A 23076-nucleotide genomic window follows, 5' to 3' on the forward strand; every position below is an offset into this window, starting at 1 on the left:
GGGAAAGCATTATCGATGTTCGCCTTACCCATATAGGTTCCAGTGAAGATTGGTCTGCGGCGCAAAGAAGCGACTCAACGTTGGCAAAAATAATATCGAATAAAGAAGAAGGCAGAAAACCTACCCGAAATGAAATAGCTGCCGAAAGTCCGCTAATGAAGTCATATTGGGCTCTATGGAATAGCCTACAGTTGTTGAATGACTGTTTATACCGTACATGGGAGAGTGCAGATGGTAAAACGGTTAAAAATCTTATTGTGGTGCCGACCTCTAAAGTAAATGAAATACTGAACGAATTCCATGACGGTCCTAGTGGAGGTCATCTGGGTGTGACAAAAACCCTAGAAAAGTTAAAACAACGGTTTTATTGGGTTGGTTGTCAACAAGCAGTAGCCGACTGGATAGCAAATTGCCCGCAATGCATAGCAGCCAAGGGACCAGTAAGGAAAAGTCGAGGACAACTTCAGCAGTACAACTCAGGTGCACCATTTGAGCGAGTTGCAATGGATGTGGCAGGTCCTTTTCCTGTAAGTGATGCCGGAAACCGTTACGTTCTCGTGGTTATGGATTATTTCAGCAAGTGGCCGGAGGTATATGCTATTCCTAACCAAGAAGCTAAAACAGTTATAGATGCATTTGTGAACAACTGGGTGTGCCGTTATGGTGTTCCATTGGAGTTACACTCTGACCAGGGAAGAAATTTTGAATCTGCAGTATTCAAGGAAATGTGTGAGATATATGGAATAAGAAAAACTAGAACAACCCCACTACATCCGCAATCTGATGGCATGGTCGAAAGGTTTAATCGAACTCTGGAGGAATATTTGAGAAAAGTGGTCAGTGCACATCAGAAGGACTGGGATAAACACATACAAACATTTCTGCTAGCATACAGAACAGCTGTTCACGACTCCACCTCTAGAACACCTGCAAAGATCGTCTTTGGAACTGAGCTGAAATTGCCTGGTGATTTGGAATATGGTGTTAAGCCTTCAGCAGGTAATGAAGAAAATCAGGACCTTTGCCAAGAGCAAGATGACCTTAACGAAATACATGAATTCGTGCGGAGACGAATTAAAATGACAAGCAACAAAATGAAAGCCAGATATGATCGTGCAGCGAATTCTGAAGGGTTCAATGAAGGTCAATTAGTACTGCTATATAACCCGCAACGAAAGAAAGGTTTGTCTCCCAAGCTTCAAACTCACTGGGAAGGACCATACTTGATAATTAAGAAATTAAACGACGTGGTCTATAGAATACAGAAATATAAGAGCCCGAGGTCTAAAATGAAAGTTGTACATCTAGAAAGATTAGCTGCCTATGGAAAAGGTGAATCTGTGCCTATTCGGGACGAACAGGCTTAAGTGGGGGACCGTGTTACGAAATTAAGTTTCAATCCCTTGTTCGGCACATCAAAGTGTGCCTATTTTTTATTGTTTTGTCTACATTGAAAATAAATACTCATTATTATAATTTTCTTCAAACTATTTGGACGCTTTTTATTTTTGCAATCAATAAGAACCCGGTTTATTGAAAGGAAATAATAAACCAACGTTTTTAAAGGGTAAAAACGTAACAATATGTTCTCCCGATTTCACGTATTTGCTGCACCAAACACGCTATATACGTCCAATTTTGATGAAATTTTGAATGTGTGACTGAATTTTGTCTACAAATAAGTGTGCCAAATTATATTGAAATCGGTCCGGATTTGGGTATAGCTCCCATATATATTTTCGGCCGATTTCACGTATTTCCTGTACCACACACGCTATATATGTCCGATTTCGATGAAATTTGGAATGTGTGACCGAATTCAGTCTAGAAATAAATGTGCCAAATTACATAGAAATCGGTTCAGATTTGGATATAGCTCCCATATATATGTTCGCCCGATTTCACGTATTTGCTGCACCAAACACGCTATATACGTCCAATTTTGATGAAATTTTGAATGTGTGACTGAATTTTATCTACAAATAAGTGTGCCAAATTATATTGAAATCGGTCCGGATTTGGGTATAGCTCCCATATATATTTTCGGCCGATTTCACGTATTTCCTGTACCACACACGCTATATATGTCCGATTTCGATGAAATTTGGAATGTGTGACTGAATTCAGTCTAGAAATAAAAGTGCCAAATTACATAGAAATCGGTTCCGGATTTGGATATAGCTCCCATATATATTTTCGGCCGATTTCGTGTATTTTCTGCTCCAAACACGATATATAAGTCCGATTTCGATGAAATTTGGAATGTGTGACTGAATTCAGTCTAGAAATAAAAGTGCCAAATTACATAGAAATCGGTTCAGATTTGGATATAGCTCCCATATATATTTTCGGCCGATTTCACGTATTTTCTGTAGCAAACACGCTATATATTTCCGATTTCGATGAAATTTGGAATGTGTGACTGAATTCAGTCTAGAAATAAATGTGCCAAATTATATCGAAATCGGTTCAGATTTGGATATATCATCCATATATATTTTCGCCCGATTTCACGTATTTGCTGCACCAAACACGCTATATACGTCCAATTTTGATGAAATTTTGAATGTGTGACTGAATTTTGTCTACAAATAAGTGTGCCAAATTATATTGAAATCGGTCCGGATTTGGGTATAGCTCCCATATATATTTTCGGCCGATTTCACGTATTTCCTGTACCACACGCGCTATATATGTCCGATTTCGATGAAATTTGGAATGTGTGACTGAATTCAGTCTAGAAATAAATGTGCCAAATTATATCGAAATCGGTTCAGATTTGGATATAGCTCCCATATATATTTTCGCCCGATTTCACGTATTTGCTGCACCAAACACGCTATATACGTCCAATTTTGATGAAATTTTGAATGTATGACTGAATTTAGTCTAGAAATAAATGTGCCAAATTATATCGAAATCGGTTCAGATTTGGATATAGCTCCCATATATATTTTCGGCCGATTTCACGTATTTTCTGTACCAAACACGATATATAAGTCCGATCTTGATGAAATTTGGAATGTTTGACTGAATTCGGTCTAGAAATAAGTGTGCCAAATTATATCGAAATCCCATATATATTTTCGGCCGATTTCACGTATTTTCTGTACCAAACATGCTATATATTTCCGATTTCGATGAAATTTGGAATGTGTGACCGAATTCAGTCTAGAAATAAATGTGCCCAATTACATAGAAATCGGTTCAGATTTGGATATAGCTCCCATATATATTTTCGGCCGATTTCGTGTATTTTCTGCTCCAAACACAATATATAAGTCCGATTTCAATGATATTTGGAATGTGTAACTGAATTCGGTCTGGAAATAAATGTGCCAAATTATATCAAAATCGGTTAAGATCTGGATATAGCTCTGATTTATATTTTACATATTCACAGTGGTGTAGGGTATCATATAGTCGGCCCCGCCCGCCTTTGATCCTTTCCTTACTGGTTTAATAATTGGTGTTCGTACTTGTTGATTTTTTATGGGTCAATTTTCACAATAAATGATGAAAATAGTTGTGAGTAAGATCAAGTTGGGCTGTGTACCTTACAATTTCTTAAACAGGGAACAGTTTTTTTTACCAATTTTCATCGAAACATTCTGCACATATTTGCACTTTTCGTTTTTATGTGATATGTATTTTGTCTTGCAGGTATGTACAGATTTTCTTTCATTCAGAATGTCAGAATTAGTATAGGGTCACTTTCTGGCGTTTGGTTATAATTTAGAGTTTTGATATATTCTAAGACCTATAGTAAAATTTTATGGCGAACAAATTTCTTGAATATTTTGGTCTGATCCGACCACATTTTATAGGAGATTTTAAAGATTTGTGGAAAAAGGGACCAAAAGAGGACCCCTTTTATGACTCGTACCAGGATTAATTTTTTTAAGAAAAATATTCCTCGGATTCTTTATTCGGATTTATAATACACCTAAAGTGCAAGAATTCCAAGTGATCTTAACTCAAATATTTCCAAAACTGTAGAAATGGTGGAAGCTTGCAATCCTAGTTTAGTTTCTTGGTTTTTGTGGCAAAATTGATACCGCTATTTCCTTGGTATATAATGCAAACAGAGATTTCATTGCTTTGGTGACTTATAGAGAAATTTTGCGGGGAACATTTTTGTCTTTGACGCCTTTCTTCTAAAATGATGCTTTGTATGACAATTTTGCCAAAATCCACATGAAGTACGCCCTTAACCCTAAAATGTGTTTATAATTTTGCATATTTCTGGAGCTTAGGTAAGATATAGAGTTTTGGTTTATTCTAGGACCTATAGTTAAAATTGATGGCGAACAAATTTGTAGAATATTTTGATCTGATAGGATCACATTTTATAGGATAAGGGACCAAAAAGACCCCTTTAGTGACCGTCTGAGGGTTAAAAAATATGAAAAATGAGTCAGCGACCCATAAGAACTCAAGGTTAGGTCTAAATTCAATAATTTTTAGAGTTTTGGCCAGGTTTTTCGTAAAATTGGCCACTGTGCAATGGTTATATCGTTTGTGTGTCTTGTTGAACAAATCATTAATCCTAGTCCAATACATAACTCTTGATTCAACCCTATTATCGAAAAAAGTAAGGTCCAATGATCCCGCCGCACCATGAACCAATACAAAACAGTCACACGCTGAGAATGGAAAGGCTTGTCCGCAATTACTCGAGCCCCAGATGCGACAATTTTCCAGAAAGAAGTCAAGATTTTTCCCTTTTTATACCCTCAGCATTTATGCTAACGAGGGTGTATATACACTTTCATACGGGCAAAATGTGCCTCATCGACACACAAAATTTCAGAAAAGTTCAGTTTAGGACCTGCTCTCGAATCGCTTTGATTTTTGTTATAACAACGTGTATTCGCTGTCCCCCATACAACGGTACAAGTTTCATAGGGGGCAAGTCCATACTTCCTGAGAAAATAGCCTGAAAGGTGCAAAAAAACCCCTATGACACCGTGTGAAGTGGTTGGAGCGCAAGATAAATCTCGAACGGATCTACCGATTCGGTCCAAAATTTTGCCTTCGTAATATTTTGTCCAAACATAGTTTAAGTTCGAAGATAAACCATGTCGGTCCACTCCTTCAGGTACCTCCCTCACAAAAATTCAAAAATCTTCGGAAAAAATATGCGCACGATAACTCTTGAACGGAGTGACTGATGTAATCCATACTCTGCACATCCTGATATATCTACCAGATATAGACCAGGTTCGAATGCGGATTATATTTGTCGACTCTTTTTGGTACCTCAAACACAAAATTTCGGATAAGGGGCCTAATTATGTGATTCGATTCGATCGTGAATTTACTCGTGAATAAGTTTTCGACACGAGAAAAAAACGGCATGATAAGACTCGATCGAAATCGTTGATCGAATGTTTCGAGAGTAACCGGTAATCGAACTATGTGTTCTTCAGGGAATGTTATGAAGGTAGATGTCAAAAAAATGTGTTTATTTCAAAGCAAAAACTAAAAAACAAAATTATGGATGAAAAATGTAAATATTTGTGGAATTTTTTGAACAATACATTGAATAATAATTTCGGAATGAAGTGGTGCTAAGAAAATATGAAAATTAGTAATGTTTGCAAAATTGTTTTGACATTCTTGTTACAGTTTGCTAATACATCTACCTTAATAATTCTCTCTCAAAATAAATGAGAGAATTTGGTGGGTGTTTTGACTTAGCCTCTCTGAGAGAGTATTTCCTTTGATAAACAACGGGGGATGAACTGTTTAAAATGCACTTTATTAAAAGTTGTTCACCTATAAAGTGAAGGCTATTAATATTAAATAATTTTTTGTTTTGCAGAAATTCATATTTTTTCAACTTGTATTTTAACGACTGCAAACACTAATTTTTGGTTAATGATAGCATGCATATGTATTTATTTTAATTCTAATTTTATCACAATTTCTCAAAACGACTGAAAAGGACTTTTCCCAATTTCTCTTGTTATTTTGTGTAAAGAATGCTCACAATTATTTACTAATATCATTTTTCCTCTATAAACCGTCAATAAACAACAATTCTTTACATTTTAATCAAAAATACAATAAGAAATCTTTCATTTCGTTTGTTTACGATAGGCCATTTGGCTACGAGAAATTACTCGCAAATTTATGCTCAATTTCTCGATAATTTTACTCGATAACGAATGTTGTCATCCAAACTTTGAGTACTCGGGTCGAAACAACTCGATATCGAATCACGTAATTAGGCCCAAGTTCACTTTAAGACCTGCTCTCGAATCACTTTGATTTTTGTTAAAGCGATTTGCATTCGCTACCGTCATTACGACGGTAAAAGTTTTTTCAGGAGCAGGTCCATATTTCTTGGGAAAACATCCCGAAAGGTGTAAAAAGCCCTATGTCACTATATGTGGCTCTCGAACTGTTCTACCGATTTGGTGCAACATTTGGTCTTCGTCATATTTTATCCAAACTTAGTTTCATGGGGCAATACCGGTCCCCAACTTCCGGTACTTCTCCCCAATATTTAAAAAATGTGACTAAAAAATGTCACTAACTAAAATGTCACTGAAATAGGACGGTATCACTTGAATGGTGCAACCAATTTGGTCCAAACTTTGAATCTCCTAATATTTTGTCAAAATTTAGTTTAACTTCTAAAATTGCCCATATCGGTCCTCCCTAAGGGTACCTTCCCCACAAAAGTTCAACATTTGTGTTAATTCCTAATCCACATTTTTGTCGGCAAGTTCCAATGTTGAAAAAGGGCCACAAAATTCTGAAGAGACGCTAAATACATTCTATCTGTCCTTAGATGAAAGTTTCAATTCACATTGGCTGAGGGTATACCTCTGTCGGCAAAGCCGACTGACACTTTTTTACTTGTTATCTTTCCTTTTTCATATTTGTGGTGAATTGTAATAACTTCAATGGCCTGTTGAAAGCGTGTATCGTTTCACTTTTATTATGGCGTAGTTTTTACTTGTTAAATGTCAATGAATAAAACCTTTAAAAGTGACAGCTACCGAGTATCAAGTTCCAAGGGGGTTTTAAAGGACAGCGTCTTTGGAGTGAGAGATTTTTATAGGTCTTAATGACCAAAATCCAGCTGATATTCAAAGTTTTTGTTCCTTAAAATATTTGCGCGTCAACACATAATGAATCAGTTGTCTTTCTCTCCATTTGTTTTTTATTTAGCTCATAGTTAGGTACTTTTGTATGCACCCTAATTATTGATAATCCGAAACCCAGTCATTTTTATGGGAACCCCTACGAATTAGCAGACGTGCAGGTTACGTCACCATTTTTTCTCAAAATAATATAGAATAAACTTAAGTTAATTCTAGTTCACATAAAAATCCTTTAGAAATATACAGATGTAGACTCTAACTACCTTGGAAATATGCCAAATACCATACCGTCCCAATTTATATAGGCGACTACAACAGCAACCATAAAGAACAACTTTTAACCATTTGTCTAAATTCGCAACAAAAGAAAGAAAAAAAAAACACATTGTTTTGTCCTATATTTCAGATTATTACCGATGCACGCGAACAAAGACAACGTGATTGGGAGGATGATGAGGAAAACGAAATGGATCGCGGGCGTCAAAAGAAAGTGAAAGCGCCCAGAGATCCCTATGCTAATGCACCTACGCCAGGCTATAATCCATTCCAGGAGCAAGAAAATCAAAAGCGATGGAAGCGTTATCATCATGTGGGAGGTGGCAGTGGCTTTAGACAGAACTTCCATCGCAATAAGTTTAAATTTCAAAGATTTCCCCATAAGTTTGGCGGCAAAAGGAATATGATTAGCAGTGGTGGTGGCTGCAATGCAAATAGACGCAATGATTCTTAACCACACATATTGTTAATTCCCTTACAAATATAAACTAAAAAAAATATAATAATTAACGTAAAAAATTGAAAATGTTTTTAGAAAAAAAAAACCAAAAAGAAATATGGCTAATTAATTGTATTTTTGGACTCTAAAAGAAAAAGAAAAACTAATTCTTGAATTGCTATGAATTTAAGCAGAACTGTCTTAGTAGATGTTAATGGACACAAAACACCAGTGTATAAGATGCCAATCAACAACATAATTATTATGAATGATTATCATTACTAATGTATTGTGTATAGCTATAATATGAAATTTTGACATTTTCCTACTTGTGTTTTTTTTTATTTTTTATATAAAATATTAAGTAGTATTCAATTTTTATAAAAGAAAAACTTGTTGTTTTAATTTTTAATTATTGTGTTTCTTTTAAAAATAATTTCCATTAACTTTGTTATGTGCCAGCATCAGGCAAGACATATTTAGTCTGTTCCAAAACTGCAAGAATCTACTAATTTGTGCGATATTATAATGGAAAAATTTTTATCGTATTAAAAATTTTGTAGTTCTGGAACAGGCATTTTTTGTCTTAATTTTTCCGTACATTCATAGATTTGATAATTTGCAGCTTTTGATTGTTCTTAGCTACAAATTTGTATAATAGAAACAACTAAGCCACAATAAATGCTATTTTAAGTTATCCCATCAATCATCATACATACATAATTTATCTCTACAATAACTATTTACATCCAACAAAACAATGCCTCCCATATTTTATTCGTTTTAATTATGAAAAACCACAAAATATCCTGTTCGAAAATAAAATATATAGAAAAAAACAAAAAAAAAACTGAATAATTAAAACCTAAAAATATGTTTTTTATTTAAACATACTCGTATATGCAAATATTTTATATTTTCAAATCACAATTACACACAATATTGTGAATTTCCTATATTTAGCCAGAAAATATGAAAAGTAAAAAATAAAAACGGATTACTTTCTTTTGAATTCGAAATAAAAAAAAGCTGAAGAAATATATGAAAATTTGTTTATAAAATATAACAAAATTTTACATATTTATAAGTTTAGATTATAAGTTTTGTACATATTTTATCTTATAAACAAAATAAAACTATAAATAATAAAAATAACAATAATAATAGAGTATACAAAGGAAAAGAAAATAATAAAAACTAAACAAACGGATACTGCAAATTTTTCGATTTACTTACTCAGGAGGCTGTCCACAGTGATTGTTATTGGAAAGTTTCTGCACTATAAGGTAATCACAATTGTAAACCAATGACGATTCCTTGAATATAGACATATAGAAACAATACTAATTTGTTTTAAATTTGGTTTTATACAAAACTGAAAAGCTTTTTATATCAGTATTTCCAATATGATCATTTTTCAATTCTTCCAATTAAATATAGGGTTATTTGTGGCAATCATAAAAAGTATTCAATATACGGACCATGGCACAATTACCCAGGTAGTGGTATCGTAAAATTTTAAATATGTTTGTCAAAATTTTCTTAATGTTGATTGGGAAGTTACGACAAAAATATTTTTTATATAAAGGGATTTGACCATGGAAAATTTGTATAAGGTAAATGCATGAGTTACAACAATATACAGATTTACAAAAACAACATTGTTGTTATTGAAAATTTAATGTCAAAGAAAATATTGAATTGGGGTCGTTCTATAAATTTTCTCAGGAAAAACATAAATACATTTTGAAAATCCTCTAAAATAGAACAAATTTAAATATAAGGCATACAGAACTGTCTTAGGGCATTGTTATTACACGTTTACGATGAAAAAAGTATTTTATGGTGGCAAATTTCGAAGTTTCAAATTTCATGAGTAGACCCTATTGCATTTTGAAAAGCAAATTTACAAAAAAACCAGCAAGAAAAGACCAAAGTCGGGCGGGGCCGACTATGTAATACCCTACACCAGTCGAAATATGTAAAAATGGAATAATTAGTATACATCCCAATACGCAAATTGGAGCCATATTTGGGGAAAATCGTTAAAATACCTAAAATCGGGAGGTACCGTTATATGGGGGCTACAAAAAAACATGGACCTATCTTAACAACTTTAAGTGGTGAAATTTGTGGCCACTGGGAAATTTCAGCTAGTTCAAGCAAAAAATGTGGCTAAGATCCCTAAAATACCTTAAATCGGGAGGTATCGTTATATAGGGGCTACAAAAAAACATGGACCTATCTTAACAATTTTTAGTGGCGAAATTTCGTGGCCACTGGGAACCACATATGTAAAATTTCAGCTAGTTCAAGCAAAAAATGTGGCTAAGATCACTAAAATACCTTAAATCGGGAGGTATCGTTATATGGGGACTATACCGAACCGTGGACCTATCTTGACAATTTTTAGTGGAGCAATTTCGCGGCCATTGAGAACCTCAAATTTAAAATTTCAGCTAGTTTGGGCAAAAAATGTGGCTAAGATCCATAAAATACCTTAAATCGGGAGGTATCGTTATATGGGGACTATACCAAACCGTGGACCTATCTTGACAATTTTTAGTGGAGCAATTTCGCGGCCATTGGGAACCTCAAATGTAAAATTTCAGCTGGTTTGGGCAACAAATGCGGCTAAGATCCTTAAAATACCTTAAATCGGGAGGTACCGTTATATGGGGGCTATACCAAAACTTGGACCGATATAACCCATCTTCGAACTTGATCTTCCGACGGCTAAAAAAATGGTATTCCCCAATTTTCAGCGAAATCGGTCAACAAATGCGACCTGTATGTTGCGAACGGACGGACGTGCATAAATCGACTCAGAAAGTGATTCTATGTATATCCCTAGAAGGAACTATGGGTCTATCTCGCTTCCTTTTGTATGTTACATACAAATGCACAAAGACATAATACCCCTTTACCACTGATGGTGTAGGGTATAAAAAAGTAAAAATACAGCTGATTGTCACTTCTCCCTTATATAAATGTGCCTACCAGAATAATAAAAAAAGAATTTTCATTGCTTCGAAAAAATTTTGAAGTTTCAAATTTCATGAGTAGACCCATGGTATAATGCCGGGCATACACTATGGGCATGCAGGACAGCATTTGTAATAGTATTAGTAAATTTTGAAGTTTTTGTCAATGTATTTTGGAGTAGTTTTGGCAGGATTGAAATCAAAATAGTTTTGATTTTGTAAATTAACCCCTTTCAATCTGATGAATTTTGTTTATTTTCCAAGTAACCAACAAATAATTTTTGAAAACAACAAATATTATTTGTGAGCAAATTAAAAATTTGGAAAACTTCAACCAAAAATCGAGTTCTGGAGGAAAATTCATCATTTTTGCAATATGGATTGATGGAATGCCACACACTATTCAATCACACACTTACACAAGGGTTCATCGGTTGCTGTCCTGCATGCCCATAGTGTATGCCCGGCATAAGTAAAGAGGTAGATTTAAATGAAAACAATCTATAGAACCCTTGTTTTTCCTGAATTCCTAAAAAGTCAAAATTAGAAAACACAAAAGCAACAAGTGTGTTTACAATACCACTTTTGAGCATTTTATAAAACACTCGAAAAATGAATGAAGTGTCAAGAATTCTCCACATAATCGAGATATGGATATGATAAAATGTTTGTTTCTATGCAAAGCTGAGGAATTTCTTCCATACACGTGTTCTAAAAACAAATTTAAAAATCATTGAATTCGATTGTTTTTAAAATTGTTTGGCATATTACTCAAATAGCACACACACATACTCTGATTGTGTATATTGTTTTGACGTTTTATGAACAGTTGAAAGACAAAATTTAAATTGAAAGAAAGCTTTAGTCCCAATTTACATTAGGCGAGTTTACTTGTCAGTTTGTAGGTGAGAGAGGGTGCTGAGAGGCAAAGGGTTACCATATGCCTCACCTCTCTCTCCTACAAAATGACAATTGCCGCAAGTAAACTCGTCCAATGTAAATTGGGACTTAGCTAACCTTTATTATTAAACTATGGCATTTCCTGATAGGAGGATTACTTTTGCGCCACCTTGTATTTCAATTTGAAATACATGTACCTATTTTGTTTTTGTATTTTTGAACGCACACGCAACACGCAGAGTTTTAGGTTTCGCCCTGCCTTGGGTACACTGTTTTAGTAAAATTATTCGTATAGTGTGAACCCCCATTGCTTTTATTTTGACATTTCACCCCTTGCGTTCCCAATAAAGGGCTCCACTCTCTCACTCTCTTCATTTAAAATTCTGGAGAGAGTACATTTTTGATTGTGTGCAAAAGTTTTGTTTAATTTGCATTAATATTAAATGTTTACAATGAATGAATAAATCAAATGTAAAAAACGACGCATACGGACAGTTTCAAAATCCAGCAATAGAAAATAAATTTAAACAAAAATAAAATGCCATCAGTTGCATTCCACACTTGAAACTAAATAGATTGCCGGTTAGTATCGACAGAAAAAAATATTATCAACCCTCTACCCAAGGCAAATTCATATAAGGTATGTGCATGAATTACAACAACTAACAAATTTACAAAAACAATATAGTTGTTATTGAAAATCAATTGTCAAAAATAAATATTGAATAATGGGGTCTTCCAAATTTTTTTTCAGGAAAAACATGAATACATTTTGAAAATCATCTAAAATAGAACAAATTTGAATCAAAATGTTAATATAACGCATTCAGAACTCTCGTAGGTAATTTTTATTAGACGTTTATGATGAGAAGTGGTATTTTATGGTAGCAAATTTCGAAGTTTCAAATTTCACGAGTAGACCCTATTACATTTTGAAAACCAAATTTACAAAAAAAAGTAAAAATACAGCTGATTGTCACTTCTACCTTCTATAAATGTGCCTTGCCTCTACCCTTTTTTTATATCTACCTAATCAATTTGTCAGAATATAATCAGCTGGGGTCAACGATTAGATTTGATGGAAGCTTATTAAAGCTAAACAAATCTACTAATACACACTACATACAATTCTTTTTATTTACCTTTCGACCACAGAACTGAACGTGAATGAAGTGAATTGGAAAAAGGTGTTTAAAGGTCGTTCTGTGAAGAGTTTCTTTTTGTTGCAATAAATTTATTCAAATTCGACTCCCAAGTACACAATTACTATTCTAAAAATGGTGGTCGCATCGAAATTAAATCAAGTATTTACATATGATTCCTTTGTACATGCAATATCGGGAGCTGCTGTAAGTAATTGGCATTATGTTGTATGATAATTAAATGATTAAAGTTTTTCTTCTCGATTGCAGGGTGGATGCATTGCCATGTCCACATTTTATCCCTTGGATTCTGTGCGTTCCAGATTGCAGCGTAAGTACATACTTATGTACATATATACAAGGTTATTGTTTAAAATAATGTTAGTATTTATGATTTGTTTATTCAGTTTTTTTTCAATAATGACAGTTAAAACGCATATTTGTTTTTTGTACTTGTATTAAGTGGGATTTACTGAATGTTTACAAATTCATTTTTTACCTTAACGAAAATACTCCCACGCCTTTATCATATGAAATATTTGTTGCTTAAAGTAATGGCATATTTTTTTATTAAAAATTATTCTGGGCTTTAGATAACATTTAACATTACAAAATTTATTATAAAACAAAAAAGAAGCTGTGAGCGCAGCTTAATTTAAATTTTAAAATATTCAATCATTAGCATTTCACACTCTGGCTATATTAACATAGTCGAACCAAAATAAATTATAACTATCTTTGTTGATAAGACGATAAGGGAAATTCTATTGCCCATTTTTCGATAGGTCTAAAGTGCAGCAAGCATTATCAAAAACGATACAGATTACCGGTTATATTTACTCCTTAACAGCTTAATTACTAACAGAAAACGGAAAGGACAATGTATACATAAACTCAATATTTTAAAATTTGAATTAAGCTGCAATCACAGCTTCTTTTTTGTTTTATAATAAATTTTGTAATGTTAAATTTCCTCTAATTTTCGTTAAGGCCCATACCTATATACGGACGTATACCCAGGGCGTGTGTGGTGAAAAAAGTAGAACACATGTATTCTTATGAGAACTACCGAAATACGTCGAGCGTATACTTTTTGTAAATTGAAAAAGTTTAACTTTGACAGAACGTTATTGTTTGTATGTGTGTGTGTTTTGTATTTTAAAAACAAAACCCCAAAAATACATGAAATACAATTCATTGCAAAGGAAAATGATTTGTTTTACGAATGAAAACATTTAAATAAGTTTCGGTCGCGGATTTTGTGTTTTAAATGTGATTTGGGACTCAACGTATTTGGGTAATACGGACGCTCAGAGAGCGGTGTTTTGGTAGGCTGGTGAAATATTTGTGTACGTCCCGTCGTTATTTAGGTTTAGCAGTGACGTAGAAAATGAATTTGTAAACTCATTGGCTAGTTAGTAACTCCCAACTCAAAATACTCTTTTTCTATCATTGTATTCATATTTTTTTTGTTTTACTTTTCAGTTGAAGATCCCGAAAAGAATGGCGAAGCTCGCAGTACCATGCAAGTGATCAAGGAAATTGTTTTGGGCGAGGGTTTCCAATCATTATACCGTGGTCTTGGACCTGTCTTGCAAAGTTTATGCATTTCCAATTTTGTTTATTTTTATGCATTTCATTGCCTTAAGGCAATCAGCAGCGGTGGTGATAAGAAGCAACAAAGTGCTTTGAAGGATTTAATGTTGGGCGCTGTTGCTGGTATTATCAATGTCTTTTCCACAACACCATTCTGGGTTGTCAACACTAGATTGCGTATGCGAGATGTTGCCGGCACTTCTGACGAAGTTAATAAATATTATAAATCTCTATTGTCTGGACTGCGTTACGTTGCCAAAACAGAAGGTGTCAGAGGGCTATGGTCTGGAACAGTACCCTCATTAATTTTGGTTTCAAATCCATCACTGCAATTCATGATGTATGAACTGCTGAAACGTAATTACATGAAGTACAATGGGGGCAGTGAAATTTCCAGTTTAGGATATTTTGTTATTGGAGCGATAGCAAAAGCATTTGCCACTGTCATGACGTATCCCCTGCAATTGGTTCAAACCAAACAGAGACACCGAACAAAAGAACAACAAAATGGTGCCAGTACATCGAAAGGAGCGATAGCACAAAAGGACGTGGGTGTAATTCAAATGATGATGGATATATTGCATCACCAAGGCTTTAAGGGACTCTTCCGTGGTATGGAAGCAAAAATTTTACAAACTGTTCTAACAGCTGCTCTAATGTTTATGGCTTATGAAAAGATCAACAACACTGTATTTCTATTACTGAAAAAGACTCCAGCGAAATAATTGACACAAACAAACACACATATACATATTTATACAATCTAGAATAAGACCATTTGAAACAAAATGCTTGTATTCAATTAAGATTCAATGGTGCGGCTTGGAATATTGTATATTCCAGTAATATTCCTTTTTATCCACATTTTGTTTTTTTTTAATATTTAAGTTAAATTATTATTTTTTGTAATATTCCTAAATATATGATGGAGGTAAATGCTTATTTATTAAATAGAATATATTTATGTAAATAAAGCATATTATTTAAAAGTGGATAAAAACCGAATTTATTTTGAATTGTTTCAAAACTATCTGAGAATGTAAATTCAAATTATGGCTGATTTCATAAATGCAATATTTACATTGCAAATATTGACAACATCATAAAAAAGACAAAGAGAACATGTGTGGCAACACTTACATTGTCAAAAAGACATGACATTTTACTGCATTTTTAATTCGGAATTTATTGAAAATATATTATATTTTTAAACCCGCCATTTCCAATTGTTTTATGTATTTTTCTGGTTTTCTTCGAAAATGTCAGTTGGCATAAGAGCATTAAAGAAATATCAATCGTAGTGCAGTACAAGTGGTGACACTGCACAAAACAAATTTGGCAATTATTGCTAAACGTAACACGACTTGTTGCATTTATGAATTCGCGACGATGTCACGAGACGAATCATATTGCATTTATGAAGTCAGCCTATTTCTTTGAAGTAGTAATTATTCGCACCTGTCTCAATGTTTTTAATCAGTCGCATGGCGACGAGATCTACGCACAAAACATGTTTCAGGACAGACGCCGCAAACTTACTGAACATGGGGGCATAAAAAGAGCTGGCCAACTATGCTCGGATCGAAATGAAATTTTTATCACAGGTAGATCTCGCCCTGATCACAACTATATATAACATTTGTTGCGGAAGTCCATACTTCCAGAGATATGGGCCTTCGAAGTTCCAAAAATTCCTTTGTTAAAGGCCAGCTGATAAGAGAAAAGTTTTAAAATTAAAAAAGTTGTTCCCGTGCCCTAGGTTTGCACCTGTCCATAGGAGAAAGTTTTAAAACCCAGGCCAATGGCCGGCTACTTAAAAAATACAATTGTAAAAAAAATATTTTTGAACATAGTGCATCAACTCAACTTGTTCCCTTTAGGCTAACGAGGGAATATACATTTTCATAAGACAACTGTCTGGATGGAGCACACGATAACTTTTGAACAGATCAATTCATAATATGACACGACATATTACCCACCCAAAACCACTCTTTAACCCTTGAAATGCTGTGAAATGAAAGTTTATTCCAAAACCAGATTCAGAATAAAAAAATATGTACGATTATATCATGCTATGCTTTAAGAACAACCACTGTAGAGACAAATGCATCAAAACGAGGAAAGAACAATATATCTAAATGAGTAGATGCAGTAGAATCCAGTTTCCATCAAAGGGCAGGCTTTTTATTGCTATTCCAATTTTTCATTGTACGAATTATCGCGATTCTACTATATAAAAAATTATAGTTTTGTTGGTCAACATAGTTTTTTATTTACTTATTTTCAGTGGTTTGGTTTGCTTCTTCACAACTGTCTTTTTTATTTTCAGCATTTGAGTCGTCAGCCTTCTCTTCAGCATTTGTGTCATCAGCCTTGTCTTCAGCATCTACTTTGCTACTGTTCTCCGCCAGATCCACCTTATCCGTTTTTCCATCATATTCCGGATTACTTCTTCCCAATTCAACTAGATTGTACTTCTTCATTGCCATATAATCCTCAGCCACTGCAAGACAACAAAGTCCCTTAATCACTTCAACGATCAGAGACTTCTTCGCATATTTCAAATCGACTTTATGCTTTACATTTTTAGCATGTATGATATCCGCCAACTCTTTTATTAATGTATCTCTGTTGATATCATTATTGAAACGCTTATTAAAGACTATGGAAAATGTAGTTGGTTCATTGAGAAAATACTTGTCACACAGTTGACCAGCACTGTCGACAATATCCTTGTTATTGGCTTTACAAACTACTTCAACGGGTAATAGACGCAATAGGTAACGAGTCTTTTGTTTTTTGGTCTCTGCAATATCTTTTACAATATGCTTTGTTATGGATGTGGGATCAGCCAAGGTAGTTTTAATGAAAACACAATTAGTCGCCCCTGTGTCAACTACTTGAAAACGCCTTTTTGTCAATTTCGCCTTTTGTTGTGTAGCATCTATTTGTTTTTGTAACGCATCGGCTATATCATCTGATTCTGGCTCTTCCTTTGTGGTAGTCTCTTCTTGAACGTTGGATTTTTCTTCCGTGGGTTTTGTTTCTTCAAATGTTTCTGCTCCATAAAGTTCATCGGCGTATTGATTCAAAATGTTATAGCACTCCCGTACACAATCTTTTTCATTAAAGTTACATGTTGCCAAGAAACCTTTATGGCCTACTTCCAGATATTGTTTTTTACTGGGTTGATAGAATTTCTTTTTATTTTGGAATCTTTGTTTTTTTGCTGGAGGTGCACTCATTTTGTTTTGTTTACGTTATGGCGTTCAGCTCAGCGTGTGTGAAAAGTGAGGTTATTTGTAAAAGAAAAATCAACGTGTGGTCTGTGCGTTTAACTCAATGTTGCCATGTTTGCAGCACTTTAGGGCTCTGCACATGCAGTTGCATGGTACAATTAAGGCCTGCGTACATAAGCTGCTTTGCCTGATTGCCTTGCTTACCTGCTTCATTTCTGACGTAATAAAAATAATAGAATAAAGACGAAATTTCGAACTGGGTTGCCATCAGTTGGAAATTGGGTCGGCCTTCTTTGTTCTTTTATTTTTTTATTGAAGCAGCAAAGCAAGGCAATCAGGCAAAGCAGCTTATGTACGCAGGCCTTCACTTACCGAATCATATGGTTTTTTGTTTTGATTTTTCATAGCGAATTCCTAGTTTTTTTTTGACGTTTTAGATTCGATCAGCTGGGCTGAGGCATCTACCTAGGTAATTGTACCATGTACAGGTGCAAACACATGGTCTGTTCCAGAACCTGCAAGAAGCTACTATTTTTTACTACGATAACATTTTTTCCTTTATGTTATCGGAAAAAATAGTACAAATTAGTAGATTCTTGCAGTACTGGAACAAACCAACAATGAAATACGCCGCTTACTGCACGCTTAATTTCATGTAAAAGAATAATAGGGAGGTACTACCTAATTAAAATGCGATTCTGCATTTCTTTATTCTTTTACGCAACTTTAGGCATGGATAAGCATGAATTTCTCATTCTGCTCGCACCTAACGATCCGTTGAGTGCCGCGTTACAACAACCACAAGAAAACTTCAAGAACAAACTTGACATTACGAGGAATTAAGCCCTAAAGGCCTGCGTACATAAGCCGCCTTGCCTGATTGCCTTGCTTTCCTGCTTCATTTCCATGGTAGAACAAGAAAAGGTAGCAGCAATACACAGCTGACTGAACTAGGTTGTAACGTTAGTGTCAAATTTCATATGACATTTTATACATTCATTTCTATTTCGATGTACATTAGGGACATATATTTTTTGAGAAAAAAAAAATATATCATTCGGAAAAAACCATTTCCCAGAAAGACTTCTTCATATCAATGATATGTAACCTCCTCCAAGTTCGAACGATAAGCCGCGCAGTAAATCACCGCTTGTAGAGGCGATACAACGTTTGTTAATATGTGAGGTATTTTGTTAAAATTTAAAAAAATTAAGCCCTAATAAACATGTGCTTCTTTGATTTCTAAAACAAAACATAGAAACAGCTTCTCCTTTTTCTATGAATTTCCAGCGACCCCAAACTTTTCTGCAAGAATTCTACTTTCTAAAAATTGAAAATGTAACGAAATTTCATTCATGTTTTCCAAAATATTCAACCAAATGTGAAAAATTATTAGTTTTTTAAATTCCAATAATTTATAGACATTTCCTTGTTTTGTTTACAAATACAACTGGCAGTAACGTTACAAACAAAAACAAATTCCTTTGTGGTTGTTGTTCGAGTTGTATTTGTTGTAGTATTAACTTTACCTTGTATTTGTTCTACCATGCTTCATTTCTGACATAATAAAAAGAAAAGAATAAAGAAGGGTTTCCCTTTTCTTTTTAATTCTTTTATCAGAAGCAAGCAAGGTAAGCAGGAAAGGTAGCTTATGTACTCACCCCTTAAAGGCCTGCGTACATAAGCTACCTTGCCTGCTTGCGTTGCTTGCTTCTGATAAAAGAATAAAAGAGAAAAGGGCAACCCAGTTCGAAATTTGCTCGGCCCTCTTTATTCTTTTATTTTTATTGTCAGAAATGAAGCAGGAAAGCAAGGCAATCAGGCAAGGCAGCTTATGTACGCAGGCCTTAAAGGTGTGTTTCTACCTTAAACACAACCAACGTTTGAGTAAAGTTTTGTGTCATTTCTGGTAGAAAAATAAAGAAAAATTTAAAGTTAGCAGCGCTTTGTCTTTCATTCAGAAATGATACAAAACTTTACTCAAACGTTGGATGCATTTCGGGCTTTACGCGTCAAAAAAAAAGTGGTAAGTTCGGCCGGGTCGAACTTTTTATACCCTCCACCATAAAATAACCTAAATGGAATAATTCATGGTTTAATAATAAAGGTTAGCTAAAGCTTCCTGTCAATTTAATTTTTTTCTTTCGACTGCTCCTAAAACGTCAAAACAATATACACAGTCTTTGTAAGTGTGTGTGTGATGTTTAAATAATATGCTAACAATTTTAAAAACAATCGAATTCAATGATTTTCAAAATTGTTTTTAGAGCATTTGTATGGAAGAAATCCTTCAGCTTATAATTGAAACAAACATTTTTGGTCTGTTCCAGTACTGCACATTTCTACACATTTTTACTATTTTTTTCGATAACATAAAGGAAAAATCGGTTATCGGAGTAAAAATGTGTAGTACTGGAACAAACCATTTATCATATCCACAACTCGATTATGTGGAAAAACCTTGGCCCTTCATTCATTTTTCGCGTTTTTTATAAAATGCTCAAAATTGGTACTTTGTAAACAAACCCACTTGTTGCCTTTTTGTTTACTAATTTTGAAGTTTTATGAATTCAGGAAAAACAAGTGCTCTGTTCCAGAACCTGCAAGAAGCTACTATTTTTTACTACGATAACAATTTTTCCTTTATGTTATCGGAAAAAATATGAAAAATTAGTAGCTTCTTGCATGGTTTAATAAGAAAGGTTAGCCAAAGCTTTATGCCAATTTAAATTTTTTCATTCGAGTATTCCTAAAACTTCAAAACAATATACACAAACTGTGTATGTGTGTGTGGTGTTTGAATAATATGTCAAACAATTTTAAAAACAATCGAATTCAATGATTTTTAAAATTATTTTTGGAACATTTGTATGGAAATAATTCGTCAGGTTATCATTGAAACAAACATTTTATCATATCCACAACTTGACTATGCGGAGAAACATTGGTTCTTCATTCATTTTTCGCGATTTTTATAAAATGTTCAAAATTGGTGTTGTAAACAAACCCACTTGTTGCTTAATTTTGAAGTTTTAGGAATTCAGGAAAAACAAGGGTTCTATAGATTTTTTTCATTTAAATCTACCTCTTTACTTATACCATGGCTTCTTGCAGTACGGGAACAGACCAAATGGTTCTTTATGCCAAGTTTACACTTGCGCTCCAAAATCCACTGGATTTCACGAAATCCTGAAATACACCCCGGTGTTTACACTTATTTTTTGTTGATTTCAAACATATCACAATGATCAAGGTAGATGCATATGCGGAGCTGATCAAACATGAATTTTCAAAACAAGTTGTTGTAAATTGAATTAAACATCAGAAATATACGACAATATAGAACTTTATAACTTTATTACGAAAATTATCGTAAAATTATCTATATATCGTATTAATTGTGTATAGTACCAAAAAATACAAAAAAAAAATGATTTTATCGTTGAGACATCATAATAATAAATTTTTATAGATAAAAGTTGTGCTCAGAACCTGCAAAATATTAGTACTTGCAGTAGTTTTCCCGTTTAGTGCTAAAATGCGTTCCGTACACCGAAATCTAGCAAGACTCGCAATTCTCTTTAGCGACGAATAACACCCTCTTCTCTTGTTTTCTGCCATAAAATTTTGGCGTAGTAGAAAACAGCAGCAAACATGTTCATTGGTATCTAATATTGTAACTGATACGTTGATTTTGACATTTCTGCTGGAGTTTTTGCAATTTCCGTCATTTTTCCGTTCCCGTATTTTTAAGGAAATTTGTATGGGGAAGCAATTTTTGACAATTCGCTCTATTTTCTAAAATTACCATTAAAAAAGTACGGGAACACAATGAAAAATATCATTGTAACAAAGTAATTTAATATTTTTTTACATTGTTTACAAATTTTGATACTAACATTTTTTGTTGCAGCAATTCGCACATCTACCTTGTTTATTGTCATACGTGAAAAGTGTTGCAACTTTTGGTACTTTTTTAGGCAAAAGCAAGGTTGTATATCATGTGTACTGTGATTTCGATGTTGATTTCGCTGAAATCACGAAATGAGATGATTTCATTTTTGTATGCGAAATCATGATAAATTTTGCTTGATTCCACACGAAATCACGAAACAGCTTCGAAATCACGAAACGTGGCCGAATGTAAACCAAACATTAGATTTTTTTCATTTAAATCTACCTCTTTACTTCTACCATGGAATTCCTAGTTTTTTTTTGACGTTTTATGCTTGGTTTACATTCGCCATCGTTTCGTGATTTCGAAGACGTTTCGTGATTTCGCGCGGAATCAAGCAAAATTTATCATGATTTCGCATACAAAAATGAAATCATCTCATTTCGTGATTTTAGCAAAATCAACATCGAAATCACAGTACTCATGATATACAACCCTGTCTTTGCCTAAAATAGTACCAAAAGTTGCAACACTTTTCACGTATCACAATAAACAAGGTAGATAGTCAATTGCTGCAACAAAAATTTTAATTATCAAAATGTGTAAACAATGTGAAAAAATATTAAGTTACTTTGTTACAATGATATTTTCCATTGTGTTCTCGTACTTTTTTAATGGTAATGTTAAAAAAGAGCGAATTGTCAAAAATTTCTTCCCCATACAAATTTCTTAAAAAATACGGTAACGGAAAAATGACGGAAATTGCAGAAACTCCAGCAGAAATATCAAAATCAACGTATCAGCTATCGTATTTAGATGTCAATGAACATGCTGCTAGTTTCTACTAGGCCAAAATTGTATGACAGAAAACAGGAGAAGATGGTGTTTGTTATTCAGCGCTATTTTTGTTTAATGAGAACTGCAAGTCTTAAGGGCTGTTTACACCATCTATCAATGTCATATGAGCTGTCATTTCTTTCACCCATTCGACATTCTCTATGTTTGTCAAAATTGACGTCATACGTTCAACATTCAATTTGTGCGTTCATACCTACAAGTGTTATTTTCGTATGACATAACCTATAAATATAAAAACAGCTGTTTTTGTCATTGTTTACATTTATTGCTGAGTTGCAAATTTGCGCAAATTTTAATTTTGGTTGAAGGAAAATGAATATCTAGCATGTTTGTTGTGGTATAATAGGCTTTTAGGGTTATAGAGGCATTTATGTTTTTGGCACAAAGCAATCATTTCCAAGACTGCTTCTTTCGACCAATCGATCTGAAAATAACATCATAAACACCATTTATTTACTTTTCTAAATATTTAAATATAAATAACTCTCCATTTTCTTTTTTAAAAGATTTTGTTTTTCAATTTTTTTTCAGAATGCCAGAATTTGTTTTTACATACGAGAATGCCGTATCAAATAGAGCGCCCCCTAAATGAAAAATTTACATATGAGTTGCCAAATCATTTTAAT

The 23076-nt window shown here is 33.8% G+C and overlaps 3 protein-coding genes across 9 annotated transcripts in view; 2 read left to right on the plus strand and 1 right to left on the minus strand.

Annotated features, from left to right (window-relative positions):
• scny (ubiquitin specific peptidase 36) overlaps positions 1–8705 on the plus strand; it is a 34608-nt gene extending 25903 nt beyond the window's left edge. For all 6 annotated transcript variants that reach the window (XM_073981089.1, XM_073981086.1, XM_073981088.1 and 3 more), the window contains one exon: positions 7525–8705. In XM_073981089.1, the coding sequence (XP_073837190.1) occupies positions 7525–7848 (324 nt within the window). In that variant the 3' untranslated portion in view covers positions 7849–8705. The remainder of the gene's footprint in view (positions 1–7524) is intronic.
• Positions 8706–12097: 3392 nt separating this feature from the next.
• PMP34 (Peroxisomal Membrane Protein 34) lies at positions 12098–15455 on the plus strand. Of its 2 annotated transcripts, none has more exons than XM_073987366.1 (4): positions 12098–12299; positions 12763–13066; positions 13130–13190; positions 14345–15455. In XM_073987366.1, exons 2-4 carry the CDS (start codon positions 12995–12997, stop codon positions 15178–15180), a joined length of 969 nt encoding a protein of 322 aa, XP_073843467.1. In that variant the 5' UTR covers positions 12098–12299; positions 12763–12994; the 3' UTR covers positions 15181–15455. The 2 variants fall into 2 exon arrangements, with proteins under 2 accessions (XP_073843467.1, XP_073843468.1); XM_073987367.1 differs by having other exon boundaries at positions 12873–13066.
• A 1250-nt stretch (positions 15456–16705) lies between these two features.
• Positions 16706–17909, minus strand: LOC141401162 (THUMP domain-containing protein 1 homolog). Its single transcript, XM_073981098.1, has one exon. The coding sequence runs from the start codon at positions 17701–17703 to the stop codon at positions 16732–16734; it is 972 nt and encodes a 323-aa protein (XP_073837199.1). The 5' UTR covers positions 17704–17909; the 3' UTR covers positions 16706–16731.
• Positions 17910–23076: the final 5167 nt, after the last annotated feature.

This window comes from Musca autumnalis, unplaced genomic scaffold (assembly GCF_047663935.1).
Source record: "Musca autumnalis isolate F117 unplaced genomic scaffold, ASM4766393v1 scaffold_4, whole genome shotgun sequence".
Lineage (NCBI taxonomy): Eukaryota > Metazoa > Arthropoda > Insecta > Diptera > Muscidae > Musca > Musca autumnalis.

Excerpts from the sequence above, each read along its gene's own strand:
- PMP34 (XM_073987366.1), top strand. The coding sequence starts at position 12,995 with ATGGTGGTCGCATCGAAATTAAATCAAGTATTTACATATGATTCCTTT. Across the intron at positions 13,067-13,129 it reads ATGCAATATCGGGAGCTGCT|GGTGGATGCATTGCCATGTC; the intron begins GTAAGTAATTGG and ends TCTCGATTGCAG. Across the intron at positions 13,191-14,344 it reads TGTGCGTTCCAGATTGCAGC|TTGAAGATCCCGAAAAGAAT; the intron begins GTAAGTACATAC and ends TTTACTTTTCAG.
- LOC141401162 (XM_073981098.1), bottom strand. The coding sequence starts at position 17,703 with ATGAGTGCACCTCCAGCAAAAAAACAAAGATTCCAAAATAAAAAGAAA.